At 38.6% G+C, this 27,488-nt stretch overlaps 1 protein-coding gene and 1 non-coding gene across 3 annotated transcripts in view; both read left to right on the top strand.

The window, feature by feature from the left end:
* The window catches only part of LOC139965232 (43 kDa receptor-associated protein of the synapse-like), a 39,552-nt gene extending 13,228 nt beyond the window's left edge, over nt 1-26,324 (top strand). For both annotated transcript variants that reach the window (XM_071967402.1, XM_071967411.1), the window contains exons 3-8: nt 502-771; nt 15,978-16,076; nt 17,304-17,426; nt 18,277-18,330; nt 20,217-20,416; nt 21,384-26,324. In XM_071967402.1, coding sequence (XP_071823503.1) covers nt 502-771; nt 15,978-16,076; nt 17,304-17,426; nt 18,277-18,330; nt 20,217-20,416; nt 21,384-21,471 — 834 coding nt within the window. In that variant the 3' untranslated portion in view covers nt 21,472-26,324. The remainder of the gene's footprint in view (nt 1-501; nt 772-15,977; nt 16,077-17,303; nt 17,427-18,276; nt 18,331-20,216; nt 20,417-21,383) is intronic.
* On the top strand, nt 24,610-24,681 carry Trnay-gua (transfer RNA tyrosine (anticodon GUA)). The gene has a single exon. It is a non-coding gene; the product is annotated as a tRNA-Tyr (tRNA).
* Nucleotides 26,325-27,488: the final 1,164 nt, after the last annotated feature.

The raw sequence follows: 27,488 nt of genomic DNA, 5'->3' as shown, positions 1-27,488 counted from the left end.
TTGACGCATGCACTTTCTTCATTTAGTCTATCTGCGAGTTTCCCCCCAATATTATTACTATTTTATTTTATTTTTTATGAAATTGGACGAAAGCCGGAGCTACCCTCCCTGGATTGACAAAATGTGGTTGTAATAAATCAAAAGTTGTAAAGGATGAAATTTTCAGAAAATAGCTCGTGGGTATATGGATTGTGGTCGGAGATGAGAGCAGGTTGGTTTACCGCAAAATTACTCGCGATGATTACAAGATATCATCTCATTCACGTTCCATTGATTGCGTTTCCAATATCACTTCATTGTATACAATGGTATAGGCTTCTATGGAACGCCAGAATGGCAAATATTTACAATGGGTGAAATCACAAACGATAATGTTATTGAACATTCGATGAATACTTATACTAACATAAAATTAATACTTAGATGAATGATTTTTTTCCCTCCCCCTCCTCTTCCTGTTATGTATGCCAATTCATTATTTTATCTTCCTTTGTAATTCAGGGCGCTCTAGAACAGGCCGAAAGAGCTCTCCGGCAAGCCACTGGGACAGATAATTTAGTCCTTGAATGTGAGACGTACGTCATATATGGCGATGTCTACTTGACGCTGAAGGACTACGATAAGGCGATGAAGTTCTACATCAGATCAAGTGAGATGATTCGATGTCTCGGCCAACCGTGGTCCCCTCAATTACGGGCCACGGTCCTCCTGAAGCTCGCCAACGGTAACAGAAAACAACGGGTGCTCGATAGGGCTTTACAGTACTGTGAGGTATGGCTGGTCTTATTATTTTATGTTTAATAAAGGAGGATCAAACTCAAACCATCATCATTTCTACCTGATAGAGAGCATTGTCCTATGATGATTGATTTAATAGCTCCAACCCAAACCCCTACGCCCCACCCACCCCCCCCCCCCAAAAAAAACAGCAGAGAACTATTTTATTATGTTTCGGGGATAAATGGGTATAGATATTACTAGTAAACGCGAACTATAAGGAAGTTTGAAATTGAGTCACAGTGCCCATAATGCTTGAATAATAGTGTTCTTTGTTTTTGTCATTCTACGGTAGTCCTGCGTGCTGCAGACGTATTACTGTGTTAGTGTAACACGACCATACGTCAACAATAAGATATTTGACTTGCCAACTCGACAAAAATAATATTTTGGACGTGTTGTCAAGTTTTGTACAAGGCAGCAACTCGATAATTTCATAGCTTTCGCCGCCAAGGTGTAACGTTTGCGTAAGTCGTCTACTTGACACAAAAATACAAATTTGTCAAGATGTGTCGCGCTAAGCTCACAACTCACCTGTCCCTACAGCACAACCGTACGTAACATTCATTATTTCGTTTAGTTACCTTGCTGGTGGTAGTGTCTGGCAACTAAACAAAAAGTAAACACAGAGAAGAACTGACTTCCTGGTGGTATTGTGACGCTACTTATTTACAAAAATGACTTTTATACCATAAGCTCTGTACACGTATGACGTATACGCTTCGTATACAATGGGATAAAAAACACTACTGAGCCACCGTAGATGTATCAGCTACGTTATCAGTGGACGTCTGCCGCTTCCGTACCAGCAGAATTGTTGGCCTTGCGTTGGCGCATAGCTGCATATATAGCTGCATGCAAGTATATGATAATGGACAACATGAATTACAATCCTATGTAGTCACGAGGACACTGTACATTCTTCCGAGTCTGCGCTGCCAGTCCTACTTCTTTTGTGACCTTTTGTGACCTCTCTAAGATGTCAACACTCCGCAGGTCTTTATGGTATAGCTCCTTCCTCTTCACTCTCCCAATTCGTATTACGGTATCTTCTAATTAGTCAACCCGGTGAATCCTAGCGACCAAGTTCCTTCGCTGAGAAAACTACGCTGTTCCATCAGGTATCGCTTCCTCCCTACTGTGTTAGACTTATGCCGGGTTCGTTAGGTGAACTGCACTACTTTGTTATATCTTCATACGACGAGAACTCGCAACTGTTCCATATGGTATGGCTTCCTCCCTCCTCTACTGGTGATCAGTCGACTTTGTCAGTGGGTAAATTATGCATATTCTGATACCTTCTATACACTGAAAGCACGTACTCCGCTGCTCTGTAAGATATAAGCCTAGGTCTTTCCTATTATACTTTCCTACTACTTTTCCTACTTGGAGTCACTCCAAGATTAATGTGTGTCGTCCAGTTACAGAGTTGTTGACAATTGACAATTCACGGACGTTAAATATCAATGTAAGAGACTGACTTCGGTCAGCTTACGGCTTTGATAAGCCAATGAGGCTTCTTCGCGAGTTCCTGCTTGCAGTAGGATCTAAAATACATACATACTATATGATAGACTCTGAGCGAGTCAGCTGGGCGAATACATACCGTCATCGGAACTGAGGACCTACAGTTGTTGTGGCAATGCTAGAGGAGGAGGAGTGAGGGTGTGTGTGTGTGTGGGGGGGGGGGGGGGGTAGCATGTATCTAAGTAAACGCCCGTTTGTTATAAGCCTATATATACCGGATAAACCTCATTCATCTGTAGGAGGATTTGCAAAGTCCACCCCTCTCACACTGTACATATATTCATTTAAAATATAAAGTGATTGAATGCACCGTAGCTATCAGCTTGCAAATATACAGCTTCAATGCAATGTTACTCTATAGAAAATTTGCACGTTGTCAACAGCTGGGGTCATACAGCCATGCATGGTTGAGGCGCCCCAGATAGCGGTAAATGGGATAGTGCGTGAATTGATAGGAGACAGGTAAAAGAAAATTCCAGTTAGGAAAAATTAAAATTAAGTAATTCCTCACCAGCCATGAAGGATCAATCAGTCGCAATGGGTCCATCTTCTCCTTGAAAGGTCATGCATATTAATGCAACAACGAGGGCAAAACATTCACAAAATATTTCGGAGAAACTTTGTCATGCTTATTTCAAATAATGCAGATTTATTAATTAAAGAAAAATGTCAGTCGAGGAAAAAAAACTTGTAACCGAGAATCGTCGATCAGGATTTCTTAATTAGAACATCGTCAATTGAAACGTAACACAAACATTATTTAATAAATTTTGACAGGTAAAATATTATGGTATCTGGACGGTACAAGTCGTATCATAATTTCGCGTAACTAGGCCAACGTCTTTGTACCGCTTACGGAAAATCTTTCCCTATGAATCAAAATGAAACCTAATATGAATTAAAGTCTCTATGCTGTTGTAGGCATGAAATTGGCAAGCTTCTGTGTGAGTCTTTGAACCATAAAAAAAATTGCAAGCCCGTGCATCAGTGCAAATTAAAAAATTCTTATAACAGTGATTAATTAAACAATTCTTATAGCAGATGGATACGTATAAAATTTCAAATTGGCATATATATATCCAATGTATCCTGTAAGGCAACTGTATATTGTGAGCACAACACGTATATATACAGACTGGGATAGTTAAGTGCGTTATGAACTTCCCAGAGCAACACATTTAATTTAGTTTCTACTTTTTCAACACAAATATCGACATATTAGCGTCTTCATGTAATTCTACACTTTGACAGCAAACAATAATCAGGCAGTTATTTTTTACGACGCTTATGGGACTACGAATGTGAGAGAAGCCCTCAAGAGCTTATGGATTACAACTTTCACGTCAGGTGGCTTCCAAATAAACATTTTAACTCAAATTTGGAATCTTTTCTTCAATTTAGAAAGTCGTTTCAGATGGGAAAACCATAGATTGCTCTTGGATTAAAAAACCCACCTTAGTATGATCCGGCCAGGGGTTGAACCCCGAACCTCCCCGATTGCTAAGCCTCATTGCTTCAAATGCCACTGCCTTTATCCACTCGGCCACAGCACCATATTGTCCTTAGTTGAAGTGATGTGAATGAATGGCGCAACGCCACTCCTCTCTCCCCAAAAAACAATGTCAGGAAAATATTTTTTTAATAGAAAATCGGTTCGACCATCGAGAAGTACTCTGCCTGCACCCTCTATAAATTTTCTGGACCTCCCCGCCCTTCCCCCTCCCTCCCCCTCCCACAAAAGAAGCTATAGACTGTACGTATAGTACATACATATACAATCACAAAGGCAGCTCGTACAAAGTTTTTAAAAAAAGGAAACCTGGAAAGGGGCTGACAGACTAATTGAATAAATTTAGTAATTGGACGTAACCTGCGGTGTTAAATGTTAAAATTAATTTCCACTGCGCCGAGGACAACACACATTGGTTTGTAAAACTGGAGGCGTTTTGTTTTTCTTCTCCTCATGGGAGTTAACTCCCCCCCCCCCCCCCCCCGTGTTTCCCTAAATTATATATACGTCTCTTTTGCAAGGTATATCCCTTGTGTACGAACTTGCCGCGAGAAAACTTAACTAAAGGAACAGAAAAAGGTTGTATGTTGGAGCCTTAATTTCGATCGGTTTCCACTCAAGAGAATCAAGGAATGCGGAAATATTTCATTAAAAGAATGTGAATAATTTCTTGGGGGAAGACTTCCAAGTTGAGGTTAGCCTATGGCCTATATATATAAGTATGAAGAGAACGCCGACATTGTAAATAAGTGAGAAGTGTTCCCAAGTTACATTGATTGGAGACAATGATTTATTTATTCTGTACTCGAAGGCCTCGTATTCCGAACCTTTTGTTTTGTCTACGGTTTATGTTTTTTACATTTCGTAAGTAGTTGTTAAACTTGAAATATTACAAATCTCTTAAGGATTTTGCAATCTCACATTTCGGTTTGATTGCTTGATATGTACTTCAAGCAAGTCCCCGTGAAGCAGTTGACGAGATGGGTTTCAATAAAATGTTGCCATCCTGGCGGGATCCGTTCAACACATCACCAGAGGCGATGTAATGCATCATAATATAATATGTAGTTCGGTTCTTTTGGCAGTAGGTATATTATATATATAGCCTTAAGAAATAATATTGAAAAGTTGTCGAAAGGGGTGTGGAATTCGATCTTATTGATGTAAATTTATATATTATTCTCCCACATGTCATTTAAGAATACTAAGAATTGGACAAAAAAAAGAGGAAAAAATATTCTCCTTATACGTATCGAATGTATATTTATTTCATAGTAGTCCAAATTATGAACCAATACGTACCATGCACCTGTCTTCCTCTTCAACTTAACGAATTGTAATGATATTAATACAAATATGACATAAACTATGTGTTATATCATGACGTCATCAGTGTACGTAAGCAATTTACGTCATCCGAGAACCACGGGAGATTTGTCACGGAAAAAAAAAATGAAAACATATAGGAACATATTATTTGTCGAAGTCCGTTGATCCGTTGTGGTCTATCCCAAATTGATGTTGATATAACATCACAGCGGTATGCGAAGGCTTAACGGAGAGCGAGGTGCCTATCGAGGGCAAATTGAAAATTAGCTTGGGCGGGGTGGGGGTGGGGGGGCGAACCAAAGGTGGTATCGCCTTTTTTCGAGGACTAATGGTGCATTTTATAGGTCTATGTGTTATGTTCGATTTGGTATTATACCTTCAATACAGTAGAGTTGTAGAGGGGCCGCCGTTGCAGGGGAGGTGTGACAAATAAGTTTTGGAACCGTCGCTCCGACCCTCTCTCCGCCATCATCGCCACACTAATTTACGTGGGGTGGAGTGGGTGGGGTGGGTGGACCAACAGGGGAAGATCTTTCTGCATTACTCGTAAAAGACTTGCACATGCAATATTTGTATACAGTATACTAGGATACATGTCTGGTCGTGGCTTTTATTCCCCTTTTGTCCTTAACGCTATAATACGCTATACCTACCCCTTATTTCGATCGAGTTTTTGTAGCCACATACGACTGCACATGATGTTGGCAGTATTCGTTCCGCCAGCATTAAACCTGTAAATTATGGAACGCCCCACCCCACCCCCACCCCCCCCCCCCAAAAAAAACGCTCGACAGAAATATGGATCTGTTTTGAAATTTATTACGTCTAAGAGCTCTAAAGGTATGACCTGCATTGTAACAATAGTACGTCACGTATATATGTAAACATAATGATACGTTCATATACTCCACCCTACACTTACATGTCTCCTCGCAAATCATGCACTACCCCATCTACCGCTGTCTCATCTGCTAAAATTTCTCCCGTTGACCTACTTCCGGGTCAATGGTCATCATTCTAAAGTACAACACCTGCGTTTGCGTCTGCACTAGTCGCCTTGGTTTCGCAATATGACCCATACCTGTATACAATCGAACAGGTATGGCACTGGCTGTTGGAATCATAACCTCTGTTAAGGAAAGTAGATGTACTTGAAGATACCTTCAATAATATAAAAAAATATAATTTGTATTCAGTAAATAGTCGTATTCACGTGATTCTTGGCCAACGGCCAACGGGATGTAATCAAATATTTTTATGTTCTGAAAAATCTGTCCGTTGTTTGAATTTGCTGTAAAACGTTGATGTACTGAATAACAATGACATTCAGTGATACATCACTCAATGATCAGGTTTACAGTATGAACATTTCTGGAGAAAAAAAATAGTAGTCTTATCAATATTTGGTGAGTTTCTTTCAGCGTTCCATAGAAAAGCCACGCTCTAATAATAATCTCACTCAGACAGTCCCTAATACACCGATGAGGATTTGGCTGAGAATGAGGTCAATTTTAGGCCGGGAGGGCAGTCAAAAACCTTGTTTGTTAGGTTTTATTTTTCCGTAAGGCTGATTTTCCTTATGTGAAAAGTACCCTACATTGACCGACAAAACTGAAATAGGATCACCTGTCTGTAAAACAAAAAATGAAATTTCACTTCAAAAGTGAGTGAGTCACACCTGAAATTTAAGCGACTAGTAAACAGTACTAATATCCCCTAAAAGCATCTTTGTTGAAAAACATCCGAGCTGTCCATATTTACCTAGTATACAGTATAGCATGCTCTAGCTATTAGTTACCATGGCAACTTGTGAGCTAGCGCGCCAAAGAAATGAGGTCACTTTCAGGTATCATTGAACAATAAACTGCATAAATAGTCGACAAACTCAGAGAAACGATGAACCCCGCTTTTTGAAAAAGAAATGTCCATAATTCCCCTGAAAATTTGGCTCTGCCTTGTTATTTTGACATGGTGGGTCTCCCCGGTGTATTTGGGGATTTACCTAATATCCTTAGAGGATTTTTCGTCACCACGGTAAACGTATCGCACCCATGTGAGGTTTTTTTTTTTTTTTGGCGGGCTTAGTAATCGCGGTTTAGACCTTCTATTTGTCGGACTTACCCCCCGTCGAGTTATACCGCTGACGTAGCTTGCCTCGCTTACACAAAGATATTCCCCCTCCGTGCTGCGCCGCTCGCTGTTGGTAACTTAATTAGATGACTGTACAGCCCCATACTGTGCTGTCGATACTGTTATTTTCTAGTACAAAGGCTGTTTGTAACGTAAAATGTCTGACGACAGAATTTTATAGGAAAAAAGAAAGATATTTTTGGAGTATGATATCATATATCGTGATGTCAAAAATATGACGTGTTGTATACGGCGAGGGATTTAGTTACGCGAAATTCCTCTCTTATGCAGAAGAACAGGTACATGTCTATTCATAGATCAGCTCATGAGTTGATTTATGTTGACTTAAAAGGATTTTCTGGTAGCCGAAACGGATTGCTTAGCAAAATTGCTGAGATTTTTTTCTGAAACTTTAGGCGAAGACTGCACCGTCATAGCATTCTGTATCGCGAATGTATTAATTTATCGAATTTAGTGATATTTTGTTAAATGCATCTGGCAACAGAGGAATGGATCATTTTTATCAGCACAATTCAGCTGATTTTTTTTTTTTAAATAATTTGTGAATGATTTATTCAGACAGTAAAAGAATATTTCTACAAAATATGTACATTTTGATGAATACTAACTACAAAGGAAATATTGACGAAAGCGCAAACATTCCAAATGTATCATTTTTCGAGCATAAATCAACAAAAGATTATAATAGTCTAATTAAAGCTTATAAAGAAACATTCGCTCAGACGACATCACATACCCTCTACTGTGATCCAACTTCCTGGAGAAGTTGAAGAAGGTTTAGCCAGTTAAAGTAGGTTATACGTTTCGAGTAAGGGGTAACTTATGGAAATGAGATTTCCAAACTAGCAGTGTGGAACTATGTTTCTCTTTAATATAATGTTCAAATTGTTTGTCACCAGAAAAACTTTTTAAGTTGGGTAAATTAGTCAATGCTGATCTGAACTTGAAATCCCACAGAAATAGCCTGATCACTGGCTTGACTATAGTAAATTGTCATTTCGAAGATAGTCAAGCACAACCGGTAACCCAATATGGAGAGGAAACAGATTATAATAAACTGATGGGACCTTATACCCATGGTACACTAATGTTAATGTATATGCCCAAGGAACCCCAACCCAAACAAACGGAAGCAGAGGAGAAGTAGTGGACGGTGGGAAGGGGGGGGGGGAGGGGTTACCGGAAGGTCCTTTCAAAGAAAGCACTCCATTTAACTAATTTTCTGATAGTATTTTCGTCTTACGTTTTAAAACTTAAAGGACAAATGATAACGAGAGATGCAATGATCGTTGGATTTTTGAAATTCATCCCGGATGATTAGTATGACGTCATCAGTGCGGACTCGATAATGACACGGCGTCCTCTGTTGCCAGTATATGACTATTAAGTGCCCTTACAGTCTTAATTGTAAGTAATCAAGCGAAGAAAATAACCACAACGTAAAGTGGCGACCACGATCCATCCAGCACCAGCTCCTTGGGTTAAAGCATGGAGCTATTACCGATATTTCGGCAATAGCTCCATGGTTAAAGCAAGTCGTTTGTACATAACCAATTTGCTGCGTATATAGTGACAAATTTGTCTCTTAAAGGGAGACTATGAAGTGAAAAGAAGACTTTTGATATGTTAATGATGCCAAATGATGCCAAAATTCATTTCCACTTGGTACTGCTCTTTGTATAACCATGAAACGGTGGTTGAAAATGCCGCATGTGGAGGCACCATCCCCCTTCGTGAAAATCCTAGTTACGGTACTGTGGAAGTTATTTGTGGTGGGGAAGATTGGGACCCCCCCCCCAACCTCCCCCTTCTCATGATATCGTAAAACGTTGCAAGATGTTTAGACTTGTATGTATGTGGAAACGTAGTACTTAGAGCAAGTAGTATGATAGAGATGAACAGCTTCCACGTACATGATTGCATATACGTGGTGATTACGTCATGATTTCACATCATCATACGGTAGAACGTTCAAACATTAAAGTTAGCTTGTAATATACGTGTTCATTACGGGACTGTTACTATCCATCCCCATTACGGTTTTTTTTTTTATACGCTAAATGGAAAATATAGTCAGTTCTTATACACCGCTTTAAAATTCGCGAGGGGGTTTTGTCACTGCCCGAAACTGTCGTATACGTGCGATTAGGATTATTCCCAGCCTATAGCAGCAGTTGTTCTTAATTGGACGATAAATTTGGCGTTAAATTGCATTCATTTTTATCGGTCGAAGCGGAAAATTGAAAATCCTCACAGGTAGACTAAAAGACTGAAAAAAAGATCGGAGTAGTGACACAACGTATCCGCGAACAAACAAACTCAGTTACAACAGACTTTAACGATCACAGACAGCATCGAAAGAAAGAAATATAATCATCAAAATTGGGGGAAATATTGAGGAAGACTAAATTCTTTGCAGCTTTTATGAAATTGAATACCGGTTTTGGTGGATTTCAAATTTTTGAAAGAAGTTGGATCTTTTGGGGTGTATAATAGTATATAGACTACATTGCACCTGTTGGTTTATCTCAACGTTTGTGTACGGTACATGATCAGTGTGTGTTTTAAACGAAAGGATGGAATTACAATAGGGTTAATGCTAAAATAAGAGAGCGAGACAAATTTGGCAAGTTGTCATGTAATCGGTTTGTAGTGTTATTTGAACGGCCAAGTCTGTGGGAGGAGGTGGCATGGGGTGGGGAGGGTGGCATGGGGTGGGGGGATTGATGTCTATATAGGTGGCTGTCATGGGCGGCGATCCTGGGGGGGAAGGGGGGATATATCCCCCCATGAAAATGGGTGGAGGGGATGTAATACACCATATCCCCCCCAATATTTTCATGCCTACATTATGCATCATCGTGAATGTACGGCTTTTTTTTAGCTTCATTTCTCGCCTACGATAAACGCAGTGCGATCTTTTCAAATTAACCGTCTTTATAAAGCAAGAATAGTTGACTGTAGGCTTCATTGGCCCCATAACAACAAAATGTATTATTGCGCCCACGGTATTGATATAGTACATATATGCACCCTCATAGTATTCATTTAGGCCCTATAGTAGGCCCACATATACATGTTCCCTCGAACAGCTGAGAATCTCATGTAACCAGGGTAATGCTTAATACACGTTTCACCTGGATGCCCTAGCAATCGGTACCTAAGAATGTAACTATGTGTAATTGTGTATTGCATGTGTATAGGCCTATAATAGCCTGCATGAGGCCATTTTCTTCATCGAATAATATAAAAGAGCTCTCGAACATTCTAACGTAGCGCCTGAAACAGGATTGACAGGGGCAATTTCCCAAAATAACACCCGAAATTAAAAAAAAAGTGTTTTGGATCCTGATTTTGAGATATTTCGGACGACCCTATTTTAAAGTTGGGTATATGCCGCTTGGAAACCTCGGGAAGTGCCGTTTCCGGCCATCTAGAGGGTTTGTTAATCCCAAAATTTTCTTGTACGCTTCGCGCCAACCCATGGTGGCGCTACGCTTAGATAGTCAACATTAGATTAGATAGTCAACAAGGCCATATCCCCCCCACTCGGAAATACGGATCGCCGCCCATGGTGGCTGTCAATAAATAAGAAGATGCGTTCATACAGAGACGAATCTTTGCTAGAGGTTCAAAGTCAAATTCTAGACGGATGCATTTAATATTCTTACAAGAGACTACATTAAAGCAGCGGTCCGCATTCTTTTAGGACAACTCCCGACGATATTCCAATAGGAATGACTCGAGAACTAACAGGACCCCCCCCCCCCTTTCATGTACCCTTCAGAATCGATTCTCAGAAAGGCCGCGTGAAGGCTAGCTTGAACATATATGGATGTCGGCAAGCTCCCAAAAACTGTAGATACATTTTCCGACGTCTGGAAAAATCCCGCGACCTAAACCGAACAGCTGCAGCGTATGAACTAACACCCGAATGTCTCTAAAGCTTTCTCCTTGGCGAACTATATTGTGATTTCCCCAGGCAAGCCACGACCCGTAACTTTCTAAGGCGTAACAATCATTCCATATATACTCCCTGGTGGTTTGATGGTTAAACTGTACCCTGAAGATTTGCTCGCAATGGATTTCACGTTGATTGAATGTTAGCAATTAAACAACAGCACACACACATCAAATTGTGAATTCTTGGAATACGTATATCACTTCGCGCCAATGATGAAATTTACTTTCAGATTCCATGAAAAACGTTGTTTATCGATCTTTTCCCGCTACTCTGATTGAGACCCACCGTAAGGGCTTGCCTCCCCCCCCTTTTTTTTTCACTTTTTGAGTTACACTTACAACCAATACTTTTAGGAGAGTGCACAGACCTAAGAAATAAACATAAAGTTGCATGTTAGACTCAAAATAGACATTCCTTGTTTTTATTCTGATTCGCAAATCTCTACGCACGTTTGATACCACGTTCAATTCTACACCGAGAACTTCACACTGCTGTGTATAGGCTATTGTTCCCCACCCCTGCACTCCCTTCCCCCTGCCCTCCCCTGCCCTTGTCCCATCCCTCGTCTCCTCCCCTCCTTTCTGCATACAATTCTATAGGACCCATTGTTTATGGCGCGGACAACATATGCACCGTATTGAACAGACCTGGGTTTCACTCTGATCTCTATAAGGGAAAGATGATAATTTGGTTTGGTTTGGTTTAATACTTATAGCAGAGGTCATGCACTTCACAGCTTCAATATTTGATAGCAAGAAAAACACAATCATTGTGCTATAACTTAGGCTTACATTGTTGATCCAAGTTGCCCTGTCAATTACAGGTTAAATCTGGCTATATAATATAGCTTTAGGCTACTGCATAGGTCACTCGTGTATATTGAAATTTCCTACAATGTCGGCTTACCTTTTGATTGATCAACACCTCTGGCCGGGGGAGCACGATTTTAGCACTTTGCAATCCAAACTTTTTATCTATCAGGATTACTCTTTGTAGTTTTAGCGGGTTTTTTTGGTAAATCATTCGCTGACGGGACGTTATATCTCTCTCGAGTATATTACCTTTGTCGAACCAGCCTCAAATTCGCTGATTGAGTTTTGCATTTCCAATCTGAAAAAAACGTTTACACTATAGGCCTATGAATAAGTTTAGAATCCGCATCGGTCATGCGCAGTTGATAACCTTAGGTCATCAGTACTGCCCCACACCCCTGCCCCCTTAAATATGCTAGAAAGTATAATAATGGTCAGTGATGCTCATATGCCAACATGCACTTTAAAACAATTATAACATGCTAAGTTTTAAGCAATATTAATGACATGTAAGTGCTTAGATGTCATCGATATATAGCCAGAAAATGTGCTAGAACGTCAAATTATGGTCATTTATAATTCGTGACGTAGTTTCTTGAAGAATCATTCTAATGCGTAAGTTTAAATGATAATAATGACAGTAATAATATTGAATAAATATATATATATATAATTACATAATTATATAAATATATATATAATTGAAATTGTAGTGAGTTGGAAAATCCAGAACAGTGCAACTTTCAGCCTCCACAGGATTCGAACACGGGCCTCCCGCTTTATATGCGGACACCCTATAACCACTATAGGCTATTGACGCTGATTGTATGTCCAGAGGTTCGAAACCGGTAAGGAAGGTCGTAATTCCACTGTCGGCGTTTGTCACCTGTATCAAACAATACTACTAGTTCTGTTTTGGTGACATATTTGCCTTATACTCTAGAGATCAAACATGATGCTAACCAACTATATTAGTAAAAAACACAATCCCTATGCAATTATTCATAATGCTGACACCAGAGTTATTGGATAATTGGTAATTGCAATAATCATAATAATAATAAACTTAATGATTTATTTGATCAATAATCATTTAATATTATTATATAGCCTATTATAACTAGTTCACTGTAAAAAAAAAACGTTCTATATACCTGTCCTATCAGTCTTACGAAAATCCGCTTTAAAGGTCATTTAATGTGTATAATTGATCACATGTTGAGAGATAATTTTCAAATAAGGTAAATAATTGTATTCTATCGCATTAAATAGAAACTTGAACGTGGGCTGGCCTTTTTCCCCAACTGCAGGCGTTTGACTTTTATTAGCCCTTCTAATGTTGCTGTTTGCGGCATCGAGAACAACCTTGTAATGGAAACTAATACGTTAGGTATTTATTACCGCATGAAGCCATGAAGGGTAAACTATATACTAAACTCACAAATTCAATAGCTTCATAAATCTGAGAAATTTATGAGGTGATATTTTACGTCATTTTTTATTAAAAACAAATTACTCTCATTTTCTAGTGGCGTTGCATCCTACAACTGAACGTTTATCAAAATTGACGTAGAGACAACTTTTTCGTTAGGACAAATTCATCCCGGATGTCTGTTTAGGATTCTACACCTGTAAATACAGTTACACCAGTGACGTAACGAACGATCGGCTGGTGGAGTATAACCGTCTCATTTCGAAGCTATACATAGCCCGCCCGTTTTCTCCCAACTCCCCCCCCCCCACTCCCTTGGGCCTCTACCCTAGCTCCTCACAATTGAGATAGGAAATTGAAATATACCCATTTTTCGCGAAGAGGTTTAATGAAATTTCCTTAAAAACAAAAAGGCCTAGGCCTATACACAAGCATTGGAAAGAATCAAGCAACCTACTGAACTCCCAAATGAATCGCCCAATGAATAAAACAGAGCTGTATGTGTAGTAATTTGTCGATATTAGCGCGAATTGGAAAAGAGCAGATACTGGAGGGCATTATAGAGTAACATCTCCAATTTAGAGTAGCCTAAAGAACCACGTGATATGTAATAGGCTACTGCTGACCCTCCGTCCAAACGCGTTGTCCCCTGCAGCCACCTTCCCCCTCGATGAACCCCGCCCACCACCCGGCCCCTTCCCCATGAATGAAACAATAGGAATGAATCGCTCGTCACGTGTAATTGTACAAAAGTAACTTCTATGTTAATTAAGGCCAGTTGACATTTTGCAAGCAACTTGTGCGATCAAAACGGTCTTCTACAGGGCAACACAATTTTCCCACCATTATCTCACCCACCTCTATACACCCACACTACCCCTCCCCTTCTACTCTACTCCTCTTTCACCTCATTCTAATCCCTTCCTACTACCTTCCCCACCCCTCATCCTTCCTTACCCCTTCATCCTTCCCCACCCCTGTCTAACCTACAAAATTGATACTTTGCTGCGAGCCATCCGGAAATTACAGGAAGCGCGTTGACGTGGTAACATGCGTAACACACGTAGAGAAATCACTATGGTAACCAAATGTATTTGTATGTGTTACCGGTATGTTAAATCTCGTTTATGTGTTTTGAGATCGTGTGAATGTTTCGAGTGATCGTCTGCGCAATTTCATGTCAATATGCCAGTGGATCCAGCCACCGTGACAACATACATGGTGTTTAGTTAATTTAAGATTCTTTATTATTGCAATAAACGCTCTCTTGTTAACGATTCCAATTATTAATCACGATTTCGAGGAAGAAAAACCAAAGCGACTGCATAGAGGTAGTTTACTTTGAAAGGAAATTGACATTTTCCATTAACTGAGCCAAGTGCTTGTCGTGACAGATTTACGTCTGTGTTATCTACTTGTCTGCTGTTAATGTTAACGTGTTAAAGCAACATGACGTGGATTTAGCTATATATATATATATATGTTTATATATATATATATATATATATATATGTTTATATATATATATATATATATGTTTATATATATATATATATATATATATATATATATATATATATATATATATATATATATATATATATATATATATATATATATATATATATATAAACAGACATACTATAACTCGGTAGTTTCACGCTAAGGCCTATTTGACCTGATTTGACCTTGACTCAATTGACATAACTTCCGACTTATACCGATCTTCTCTCTTTTAGCAATCTATGCGTCATCCCAAGACCCAATAAATACATACATTCACATACATACGTACATATATTCGTACATATATTCGTACATTCGTACATATATATATATATATATATATATATAGTATTGAACAGAACTAGTATTGTTCGATATAGGTGACAAACGCCTACAGTGGAATTACGATCTTCCTTACCGGTTTCGAACCTCTGGACATACAATCAGCGTCCATAGCCTAGTGGTTAGGGTGTCCGCGTACAGAGCGGGAGACCCGTGGTTCGAATCCCGGTGGAGGCTGAAAGTTTTTTCACTGTTCTTGATTTTCCAACTCATTACGATTTTCATTTATATATATACTTAATATGTCGACTGTCAGACTGTGAAATGGCTTAGGTACAGAAATCCAATATGGTTTAGGTGGCGCTATTCGGAATTCAACAAATACGCATTGGGGTACACCATTCAACAGTTCCAAACTTCGAGAACTAGATATACGCGGATTTGTGTTTTACAGTTGCAAACTAAACTTTGTCAGTGTTTTGATCACAAAACCGCTAACGTATGTTGCGACGTGCGTTTCGTATAAAATGTTTATGTTTGTGAAGAGTTATACAAACATGTTTCTCTTCAGAAACCAGCTGCATGTATATTATGTAATTTAAATCCTACTGGGACTTTACTGAGAAAATTGTAAATATTTTATATCTTTTTTTTAACTTATATTTTCATTTACTTATATTTTTTCAGGACGCCATGAAATTAGCCATGGAGGAAAGGGACTATGCAATGCAAGCTAGGTGTCTAGCCTCGTTAGGAGATATTCATCGCTCCCGGAAAGACGTCGAGGTGGGTTCAAATGACTCCCAAGATATTTTTATTTATTAATTAATACATGATGAATTCTCATTTGCAAACATCAAGAAACTTCGCCTTTTTATTCCCACGAAGTTATTGATGTCATCATGCTCGGCAATATACATATATGTTTTGCTATGTGCCGTGAACGGTTTACATAATTTATATAATTATATACGTTCCGATTTCCACCTGCGCATGAATATGCCGTACTTCTATGTGACGAAATCTGCGACGTTGGCAATGTGGGGGCGCTCATCGATATTGTCAAACGTAGCCGTACTGCTCTGCTGTCAAGAGTCAATGATCTGTCCGTCAGGCTAATTAGAGAATCTATAAACTACCATTACCATGGAAACTGCGTGCCATTACTAAAGAATCTTGCCGAGACTACCCAGGCCGACCATACCCTGCCATATCCCTTCACACTCACAAATTAATCCTCCGACCCCCCCCCCCCCCTCCCAAATGTAAAGTGATAATATTTCTTCTTGACCAAAATTGTCGTACTATAACTTCTCTTAAAAAGAGTATCATCATGTGTTCGACATTCATAGCGAATCAGGTTGGATGAAGTAGCGCCCTTTCACTTTTAGGATTTTCATCTGCATACGATTTCCTTAGGCTGCCACAAAGTAGAGGGGGTGATCACAAAAGGGAAAGCACTAAAACATCTAGCACAGACGTCAGTGTCAGCAGACTACCTGAACAGGCTCTCTGTCACGTAACGTCACGGCATTTAACGTTTAACGGTCTCGAGAGACATATTGTCTTCTACATGTTGGCCGTTCAACAAAAATCTCGTATACGTGAAACAAAATAACGTAGCAAGTTTTTATCATTGCGGCTTCAGTAAGAGCCCAAATCTTTACATATGAAGAACCTCCCCCCCCCCCCAAACACCTCCCCCGCCATGTGCTAAGATGAAAGAGTTTTATGTACGTGCAACCGAATAATGAAACATCTTTAGGTGAATATAATTAATTTTCTTTAATAACGTTTCGAGGGTTTGGTTTCTCTCCTACCGTGCGTTCAATGGCTTGTCTCTTAGTGTAAGAATAATGACAGGTATTGAGTGTCTTACGCGTAGGCTGTTCTCTTTAAGTGAAACAACAATTGCTTTTAGACGTAAACCTTTCACGTCGCGTCACGTTACATTATCTGTTTCATACTACACATTCTCTATTACCGGGTTCTACCCTCCATTTTTTAATACAGAAGGCGCATTCAAAGTACGAAGCCTCATGGAGTCAAGCCGGAGAGATTGGAGACCACGTGTGTCAGCTGTATATCCTAATGGGATTGATCAAGATATTCATGTCTTCACGTGAATTTGAAAAGGTATAAATATGTTCACTCTTTTTAACTGATATCGTCATCATTCGAAGTTTGTAATGATACAACTAGTTGTCTTCCCAAAAGACGTCGGATTAATATATATAGAAGGGATTGCTCGGGGCCACTGCAGGAGAATGGTATCCTTGAATGTTATTCCGGTGGCAGTTCTCGTGACATTTATATGGAAGAGACAAATGTTACAAACTGTTAGTTGAAAGCTACTTGACTATCTCTATATCTTTTACATTTAATTGATTATATAAATCTTGCTAATATATCTTTCAAATAATGATACATTCGCAAGGTTCGCTGTCGCGTCGGTGGTCTTCACATTAAGAAATATGCTGTTGCCAGATACATTATAAAATTTCTCCAAAATGCAATAGTTCTATTTCCACGATAATTGTTTTTTAATCTCCATGGCGATGATGAAATCACCAAGTATGCTGTTGCCAAATACATCAGAAATTTTCAGCAAAAAAAATAAATAATTGTATATTCACGATTAAAATGCTGCGTCATGTGGTTTCGATCTACGTATCGAACACAAAAATCTTGTTAAATATTTTATTAATTCTCATTCAGTATGAAAAGTCATTACCATGTCAGAGTATTGACCAAATTCCACGAATGCTAGATTGGGTTCCATATTCCCAGTCCCATATTTTCCGTTTCATTTTTCGTTGGTTCGAATTTTCATATTCATGTTTGTCTATTCAGCTGTCTGTATGGTAGCCTCTATAGTGTCTCTTCCTTTCAGTGAAGAGTGATATTCTGTTGGCCGTATAGTCTTTTTCTCATCCGTTTTATGATACCAATGAAGTTTAACCTAATTATTCCCTTTTACACGCAGGCCAACGAAGCAGCTGCAAGAGGATTGGAAGTCGGTTCTGGTATCGGAAGTAAAGTTAGTATCATTATGGTTAAGTATCGATTAAAAACCTAAAGAAAAAATAATAATTTGGTTAAAAAAAGTATCTTCCGTCAATTTGGTCAGTTTTGCAGAACAAGAAGTTGATTTTTTATTTGATTTTGTTTATTTATTATAAAGTGAAAAAAAAAACAGAAATACGGTTCCTTACATCAAACGAGCAGCAACAAATTTGTGGGTTTTCGTGTAGCAATTTGACCCGATTGAATCGCACAAGACTTTTGCCACTGTCTGACGAGAAGTATTTCTATTTATCTAAGCATGCATAGTTAATGAGCTTTCTAAATATCAGCTCCCCTCAAACTGAGCCTATACTAGTAATGTGAGATATTGTACATTGGGTTTTAAAGAACATTTAACCAAGGTAGAACATATGCCAGAAAACCAAACAACTTGTTCCACCCTCACCCCTATAGTGTCCTTACATGGAGACTGTAACCATGTGATCATGACACGTGAGATATCACGAGTCCATTGGAAAGAGAATATATACTGCGCATGATCTCGGTTAAATGTTTGATGAGCGATCTACCGTGTACTGTAGGAAGATATTATGTTTTAGATACGTCTGACTCTCGTTAACACAACAATTTCACTTCAGTACCCATCAGTTGTGATAATTTTCAAATGCTGATAACCTCTCTATGTACTGTCCTCTGATATCTTGGTTCAAAGCACCTGTATAGTAACAGTTCGGCACCCGTTATGTAAATGTAATAGCGTATTAATTCATACTGCCCAGACTGTCAGTACCCAGTGCTTTGAAGCGGGATATGAAAGTACAGTATAGGAAAACAACATTGTCCCAACTAGTAGTCATTGCATCAAACCATATTAAATAAATAATGAGTAAAGTCGTTTCAATGACAGGATCAAAGTAGTCTAGCGCCATCTACTTCACGAAACAATCTGCCTCGCAGTACTGAAGTTCCGATCGGGATTTCATTTCTGTAAACCTTCTTTTTCTGAAAATATTGTCAGATGAAGAGGAGGCCGGGTGAAAAAAGTAATTTTTAATCATTTTAGTCATTTTGCTTCCTATTCAACACAATGGCAACAACCAATCACGCTGTTTAAATTATTTACAAACTCCCGAACTGAAAATTCTGAGAAAATATTTAAAAAATTGTTTCTGTCGGTAAGTCTTTACATGTTTACGATGAAATTGTTAGATATTGATGAATTTATCAGAGGACTGATAAAAAAGAAAAAAAGAAAACTTGAAAATGAATATAAAACGAAGGTCAATGAAGGTCACCGTTTTTATGGCCTCATTTCACATGGAATACGTTTGGTGTTTTATATATTGGTGTCAGTTCTCAAAGACTGTTTGGAATATGTTTAGCCTATTCTCCGGTAAATAGGTTTCTACTTCATCCCATTTTAAATGCAACATATGATAACTTAAATAAACAAACTTCATAAAAGAATAATATTGATAAAAACTTAGGCTGACTCGGTCTGGGCATTGATAAAAAAAAAAAAGTGAAAATAATTGCAAAATATAAAAGAGCAAAGAAATGTTTGATCAGAACGTGATTCGAACCTCGGGCTTCGAACCTCGGGTTTCGAACCTCGGGATAACAACCATTGTGCTCTACTCCAACTGAACTATCCAGCCCTTTAGTTGGTGGCTATTCCTACGCATAGCCATCGGGGTTTGACTCATTGGTTACAACGGTATGCAATGTACTGTGGCTTCTGACCGGTACTTAAAGCAAAGAAATGGCTACATGTTTTAACCGTATTTGAACAAAAACATTTTGTTTTTAAAACATAGCTTCAAAAGAGTTTACCTACGTGGTCCGTTAAGTTTAATTGGTATCCATGCGCTAAATATATTTCTTTTCCTTTTTACACAGATCCATGTGTTAAGATGTCATTGGTTTCTTTACCAGTTGTACATGAATTCTGAAGAGCGCACTCTATCTCAAGATCACGCCAAAAAGTTTGACGGACTTCTCCGTGAACTGCAGCTATACTGTGGTGTCTGTCATGACGTCATCGGTAAACAGAAAGATAATGTTTACGTCATGGAGTGCTGCCATATCTATCATTCCAAGTAAGTATTTGTCAGTGTTAGTTGTGTGCTACCTTTGATTTTAATTATCCTTATAGCGCCATTAAAATTCTCTAGTTTCTACTGGAAGGATATCAACTCTAAATATCTTTCTCCAGTTTTTCGGCGACGCAATGAATATGATATTGAGGAACTTTTCCACCTGCACACAAAATTACTTGTGTATTTATACCAATCATACCGAAATATTGAAATATTAACAAGACAGACCAAAACGCACAGCGAAGAAAAAGAGGGAAACATTGAAAATGAACAATTAGTAAAGCTTGTCGTGTAACGGCTTTAATGAGCGTAATATCTGGAAGATTCGGAATCAGTTTGTAAAGCGCGCCACCACTTAGTGCCAAACACGAAATATTCCAGACCCACAACGTATGAACGAAACTTGTTTGAACCGATCGCACATTTGAGTTGAAACACATTTTGAGACGGCGACCCTTTTAGCTGTTAAACATTTACTATTATAGGGGGTATATAATGTCATTCTGGTTCGTATTGAAATGTTTGATGTTAATGAGATGTGACATACGCATCCTCTCCCCTCCTCGTCCCCTCCCCACCCCTACCTGACGTTATTGCTCTCAACATATTTCGAAGATCACAACCGCGTGGTACAACTTATCGAGATTTTCAGGTTTCTCACAGACATTATATTTGTTTTTACCGTATTCACCACAGAGGCACCTATACGAGAAGCGAAACACAACCGATTTGTGATGGGTTTATATTCCTATCATTCATCTCCTCACACGTTACACATAGCACCCAATGTCGATTGGAAATAGAGCAAAATCTTCTACTTGACAATGCAATCTCCTTTTTCGCGTATTACCACAGCGACAGCAAATACTCAAATTAGTAATTTTTGTGGCTTTCATTACATTTCATTCAATTATCATGTTCCTTCTTCTTCTTCTTCTTCTTTTTATTTTTGTGCTGCCCTCTATAGATGTGTCGAAAACAGCGCGTTCCGTTCCAAAGGTTGTCCGAACTGTAAAATATCGTCTGGCTTATTTTCAAAGCCATTTTCAGTCTGAAACCGAAGACATCGGGCGCTTTCTGTGGCCAAATTAGCACCAACTTCCAGGTGAGATGATTCAAGTTCGGAGGACGTTATAGAAGCTATAGCGAGATGACATTACACTTAAAGATGCGATTACAGATCCAGCTTTTTTTCTCATCTGATTTTGATGAGAAGGGTGGGGGATGGGGGGGGGGGGTGGGTGGACACGACAATGTTATAAATCAACTCGTAACTATGCCGCAGGGGATGTCACTTCTGAAGTTTTCGTGACGATTTACCGTTTCAGTTGGTGGAAAACCTTGTCTTGGAAATAAAACTGTTATGACCTGACCAGATATAGTGAGATGAGAAAAGCGAAGACGATAATCATGTTTCCAACAGAATACAAGAACCTTACCGTACCACAGGGGAAGATATAACATCCATATGTGACGTATTGGTGTTGTAATTAATACCAAGTGTTTTCAAGAATACAAATAACCCAGTTTGGATTGCCTAAAAGAGTTCACTCTCCTCATACTTCAAACAATCAACTAGGTTTGTCAGGCAAATATGTCAGCACCAATTAACTCCCTTCCCCCCCCCCCTCCTCCCCACCCAAATCAGTCGTCGACGCCACTGAGTAAAAATTTAATTTCCATTTAAGAATATGGATGAACGTTGTTAAGTTATAGACATGCAGATCCTTTCATATTCGTCCCTCCCATACACACCCTCTAATTAGCCCTCCCCTCCCCTCCACCCTCCCTCCCCCTCCTGTGTAACATTTAAAACGTAAAGCGTATTGAAAGCCTCATTAGAGCTCTATATTAAAAACTAAAAACTCTCTAAGAGAAATGGCGAGGTAGCACTGACATTCGATGCCACTAATTGTGTACTTCGGTATATAAATGAGTAAATCGTAATATTTACCCACATTATTTCATTGGTATAATACGTGTATGAGATTAAGGAGCTGATATGTGAAATGGTGGAGTAATTTGTCCTGTTTCATGTTCTTGAATATGTGAGAAGTTTTTCGCAGATGACGTTATATTGTAAATCTTCTACTGAACTATATGATGTAAGTACTTCAGGGCTTAAACACAGTGCAATTTCATGTAGCATATATTATTCTCTATCATACAATTTTCATTTCGCAACTTTCAAGTGCTTATTAGCACTGTAATGACTCAGTAGTAATCAAATTAGTAAACAGTAATTATATCAAGAAGAAAGAGAACATTTGGTAGATCGGTACACCCTTAACTGAACATGCGCAGAAAGTATAATAAAGAAGGAACAGTTTATACTGTTATCATATATACTAACCTACATATAACATAACGCGAAAGATCATATGATAAAACTTTAATTACACAGGCCTCAAGTTAAACTTCAATGGAGTTCTTGCAAATGATAAAATATCGGACTCACATCAACAGCTATAGGCCCGCACAGAGGCCCAGACGACGACATTATCAAATTTGAGACACATTTGATAAAGTCCGCCAAAGGCCTTTTTCGAATTGAATATCTCGAAAAAGTTCCTACACGCTAAATAATTTCTGTTTTTTTTTAGGACTGTGTGGTGATGCATAAACGCTTATATTACCGTAAAGGCCTACGGTTAAAATCATTCTATACAAAATGTGTACGGTATGTGATATATATGATTAATATTATTATTACATTTTGTTAAATCGATATGTTTTTTAAATAATTCCTAACATTTATGTTATTACTTTAATGGTTTATAAAACGAGATGATACTAAATAACCATTATGACGTGTCTTGCATATAAAACCCATAATCAAAAAGATGTTGGATCGATTTCAACGCAAAACCGACAAAACAAATCATGAACATATCAGATGCATGGAGTACATAACCATTGTGTGATATAATATATCTCATTAAGTGAAAACAATATAATAATGTTATTACAGTTTGTTGAATCGATATTATGTAAAAAAAAAACCTTCTAAACGTGATCAGTAAAATAAGAAAAAAAAAGTTCTGTTATTATTTGAATTGTTTGCAAACGACACGTGTCTAACCTCTGTAAACCCTATAACCAAAGATGTCAGATCGATTTCAAGGCCAACTACAGAAAACAAAATCATAAACATATCATATCATATGAACTGAGTTTGACCGACGATGGCCTAGACATGATATCTGGCCCTTATTTAGGTGTTTGGTTACAAAGTCGATGATAAGTATTGCGATAGTCTTCTTCTTCGCCTTCTTTTGTGTGTGAAACCGAAAGCTAAATCATTTCTCTTCCTCGTTGTCAAACTGTCATTTGATAGATGTAACTAATGCCAACCGCAGTGTCGCTATAGTTCAAGATCATTTCTTGCTATCCACCCATCCGCCGCCATCTTGAATGCACGCACCCGCACGCACGCACACAGACTGAACAATACCCCTGAACAATAAAAATCTATCGAGGACGTGGTGATTCTTTTGAAACGACGTCTGAGGACTTGGAAGTCCATTGTTCAAGTCCTCAGTCAGAATACAATACAAATGCACGCATACAACACACGCACACCCAAACATTTCAAGGTATATCTAACGGTTTTAAACTATTGCTAATATAAGCATGTTGCTGTTGACTTTTAAAATAATCGATATTTAAATTATTTACCGCATGCAAATTAGGATACAAGGAGTGTTAGCTCAGTGGTTAACGCCGGTGCCTTCCAATCATAAGGTCCCCAGTTCGAGTCACTTCCAAGATTAATGTATGTCGCTCAGTTACAGAGCTGTTGACAATTGACAATTCATAATCATGGACGTTCAAAATATGAATCTAAGAGACTGACTTCGGTCAGCTTGCGGCTTTGATAAGCCAATGAGGCTTCTTCGCGAGTTCCTGCTTGCAGGAGGATATAAAATACATTACATCCATACACACATACACGCATACATACATTGACCACATGAAAGTTATTTTGAATATTGTTGTTATTTTAGTCTTGCAATCGATGCTGACTGAAGTATAAGATGTCAAGCTATGGACTTATAGTGAACATATCTCAATGATAGTCCCGGGTAACTTGATATAGGACATCTCCTAACTAGGACTTAAAGGACTCTCTAGGTGCCCACAGTGGAATTACGACCTTCCTGACCGGTTTCGAACCTCTGGACGTACAATCAGCGTCCATAGCATAGTGGTTAGGGTGTCCGCATGTAAAGCGGGAGGCCCGGGTTCGAATCCCGGTGGAGGCTGGAAGTTTTTTTTACTATTCTTGATTTTCCAACTCACTACAATATCAATTATATAATATATATATATATATATTTATTTTAAGTTTTATTTTCTAGCAAATGGTGTAAACCAACAGACATTCGTGCCCAGTTTTGATTATGGTTATAATTTAAATTCGTCCTCCAGGAACAAAAAACGACCCCCAGTGCCAAGGTGTCAGTTAGCTGTAGGAATGCCCCAAAAGTTTAGAGAAATAACCAACTTTGATCATGGAAACCAAAAACATGAAAAGAGGGAAATAATTTTATTTTTTTCTTCCCACAAAACAGTACAGTCAAGTATTGAAATGTACACGTCTATGTTATATTTATTCACCCCTTTCCCATGCTTTCTGTTGGTCGGATTATCACCATGGTCTTCAGGGAGTTCTCCGTTTTGGCCACGCAAGCAAAATTAGGGGGATCTCGATGGGTAACTTCAAAAAGAAATTGGATGATTTACTTTCAATATTTGGGTTCAGACGTCAAAAAGAAGGTTTGGTAACTTTGTTGTTTTCATCTTGCATATTAAAGGAAAAATACAGAAAGCTAGGGTTGCGTGTTAGGTATTATATTAAGAACTTGCATGGATTTCGTTTCTATTGCGTTCGTGTTAACGTATATTTTGCTTCCTTAAATTTCTGTCGTAATTCTTTGGGTAAACGGCGTTCAACAACAAACGTGCACATCTTCAATAAACTCAACGTACCATAAGAAAATCCTGTGTACGGGGCCGGGGACTGCATGACAAATATGATTTCAGTGACGATAGGCTATGACATCACCTATCAAGTCACATTGGTTCCCATGTTTTAGTCTAAACTTCATAATAAATAATGGTTTGAAAGGCCTTCCTCAACAAGTTGGGACATGAATATACTGTTGAAAGACCAGTTGAGCGAAATAACACAAATGGGAGCATGCGATGTATGGCATGTACAAAACTACCCCAAAGGGCAAAGACAAGATTTCTTACAATTGGCTGTCTTAATGTTTTGGTGCATAAATGGAGGAGGAGGAGGAGGAGGAGGAGGAGGAGGAGGAGGAGGAGGAGGAAGAGGAGGAAGAGAGAGTTATTGGGAACAACCAAGATTTATAGAGTGGAGGGGGCAGGTTCCCTCTGGACAATCCGCACCACCAACACCCCCAACCCCCGGCTACCCCACCGAACCCGTGCTCAATCTTCAAATACACAATCGTGCCTCATTTACGATATAGTTTTGTTATTATTTTTATTTACCGTCCTGAACGGATTCAGATTCGTTTTTTAGGCAGAGAAGTTTTTGGAATTGTATTTATCATTATGTTAATTCCTTTAGTGTATATATTTTAACATGCCAAATTCAGACCAACGTTTATGTGTTTCTAACTTCCGGTTACGTTTTAACTTCCGGTTACTTGTTATTCTCTCGCTCTTTATTGTTAAGAATAATTGTTAGAAGCCAATGTTTCAGTAACAGTAATTTTTAACTTGACTGATAAAAAAATATGTTCAGAATGTAAAATTGTTAATATCTTTTATTTTTATTTTGTAATAATGTTCTAACTGTAGTAACGTGTGCTCCCGTATGTACCTATGCAAATGTAAATTGTGCTACAATAAATTATAAAAGGACACCACCGTAGATTTAATTGAGCAGGTTATGTCTTTTGTTTTAACTGTTGCTTTGGTTTATTCATAAACGTATTTTACCATGCTGTGATATAGTTACAGTTATAGCGTTGCTGAGCGGCTCGGTACGTCATCATGATGGGGGGGGGGGGGGAGGGGGGAGGGGTGGCTTCAGTTTACCATGGGTAGTACAGCTCTTTATTCGAGCCGTCACCATTCGTTGTAACTGTTTCATAGTAACAGAAACGTGTTTTCCTCACAACGTATTTGTGTTTTTTTTTTGTTTTTTTTTTGACGCGCGCAGCGAAAACCAACACTTCAAGGCAAAATGGCATGGTAATCTCAAGCTGATCCCTACAGAAGTTCCCTAACGGTATAGTACTTCAACAAAATATGCGTATGTCCGCCAGCCCCACCAATCAAACCAATCAAGCTTCGTTAAACCACGAGATCGGTCCACACCACAGTCCCACAATCGTCCCCACCACCAAATACAAACGCGCCGAGAAAACAGCAGCCAGAGCATGAAGGATTGCAGCAACTTTTTCACCCAGTGTGGACATTTTTTTTCTCGAAATTGAACTTTCATGACCCGCTTCCCAAAAGCACTTGTATTGCCAGTATATGAGCAGTATGAATATCATGTTTCTATCAAATAAAGGTTAGTGAACTGTTTGTACTGTCAATACGAGTGCTTTGAAACATGATATGGGATGACAGTTTGGAGAGGTTTTAGCATTAGGAAATTGTCCCAACTGGCTGACGTTTTATTTTGCAACTATGAATATGCATTTTCCAACATTAGGTAATGACGTTAGACGTTGGGCATAAATTTTAAGGGTATATCCAATGGAAAGTGCATTTCCATGAACAAAACAACACACTTCCTTCGCATATAATCTTAAAGTCACAAAAAAGAACAATTCCTTATTGATATTTGGGATCGAAACTTGTTGGTGATTGTCTGGAAATGTATATTCATATGCACAATAGCCAATCAATAGACACAAATATAGTCGCACGTTCCGTTGTCCCTCTCATAAAAACAAATCGATATCGCTATGTTGAAAGTGGTGGTCGTGGGGTTGCAAAATTTACATATCATGATCTTCGTCGAAGTAACGAATGGTAAATACAAGAATAATCTCATTAATTTTATGATGTAAATAAACCATCG

Source organism: Apostichopus japonicus, chromosome 1 (assembly GCF_037975245.1).
Source record: "Apostichopus japonicus isolate 1M-3 chromosome 1, ASM3797524v1, whole genome shotgun sequence".
NCBI lineage: Eukaryota > Metazoa > Echinodermata > Holothuroidea > Aspidochirotida > Stichopodidae > Apostichopus > Apostichopus japonicus.
The sequence above is the reverse complement of the archived record's forward strand: the minus strand, read 5'-3'. Positions and strand labels throughout refer to the sequence as shown.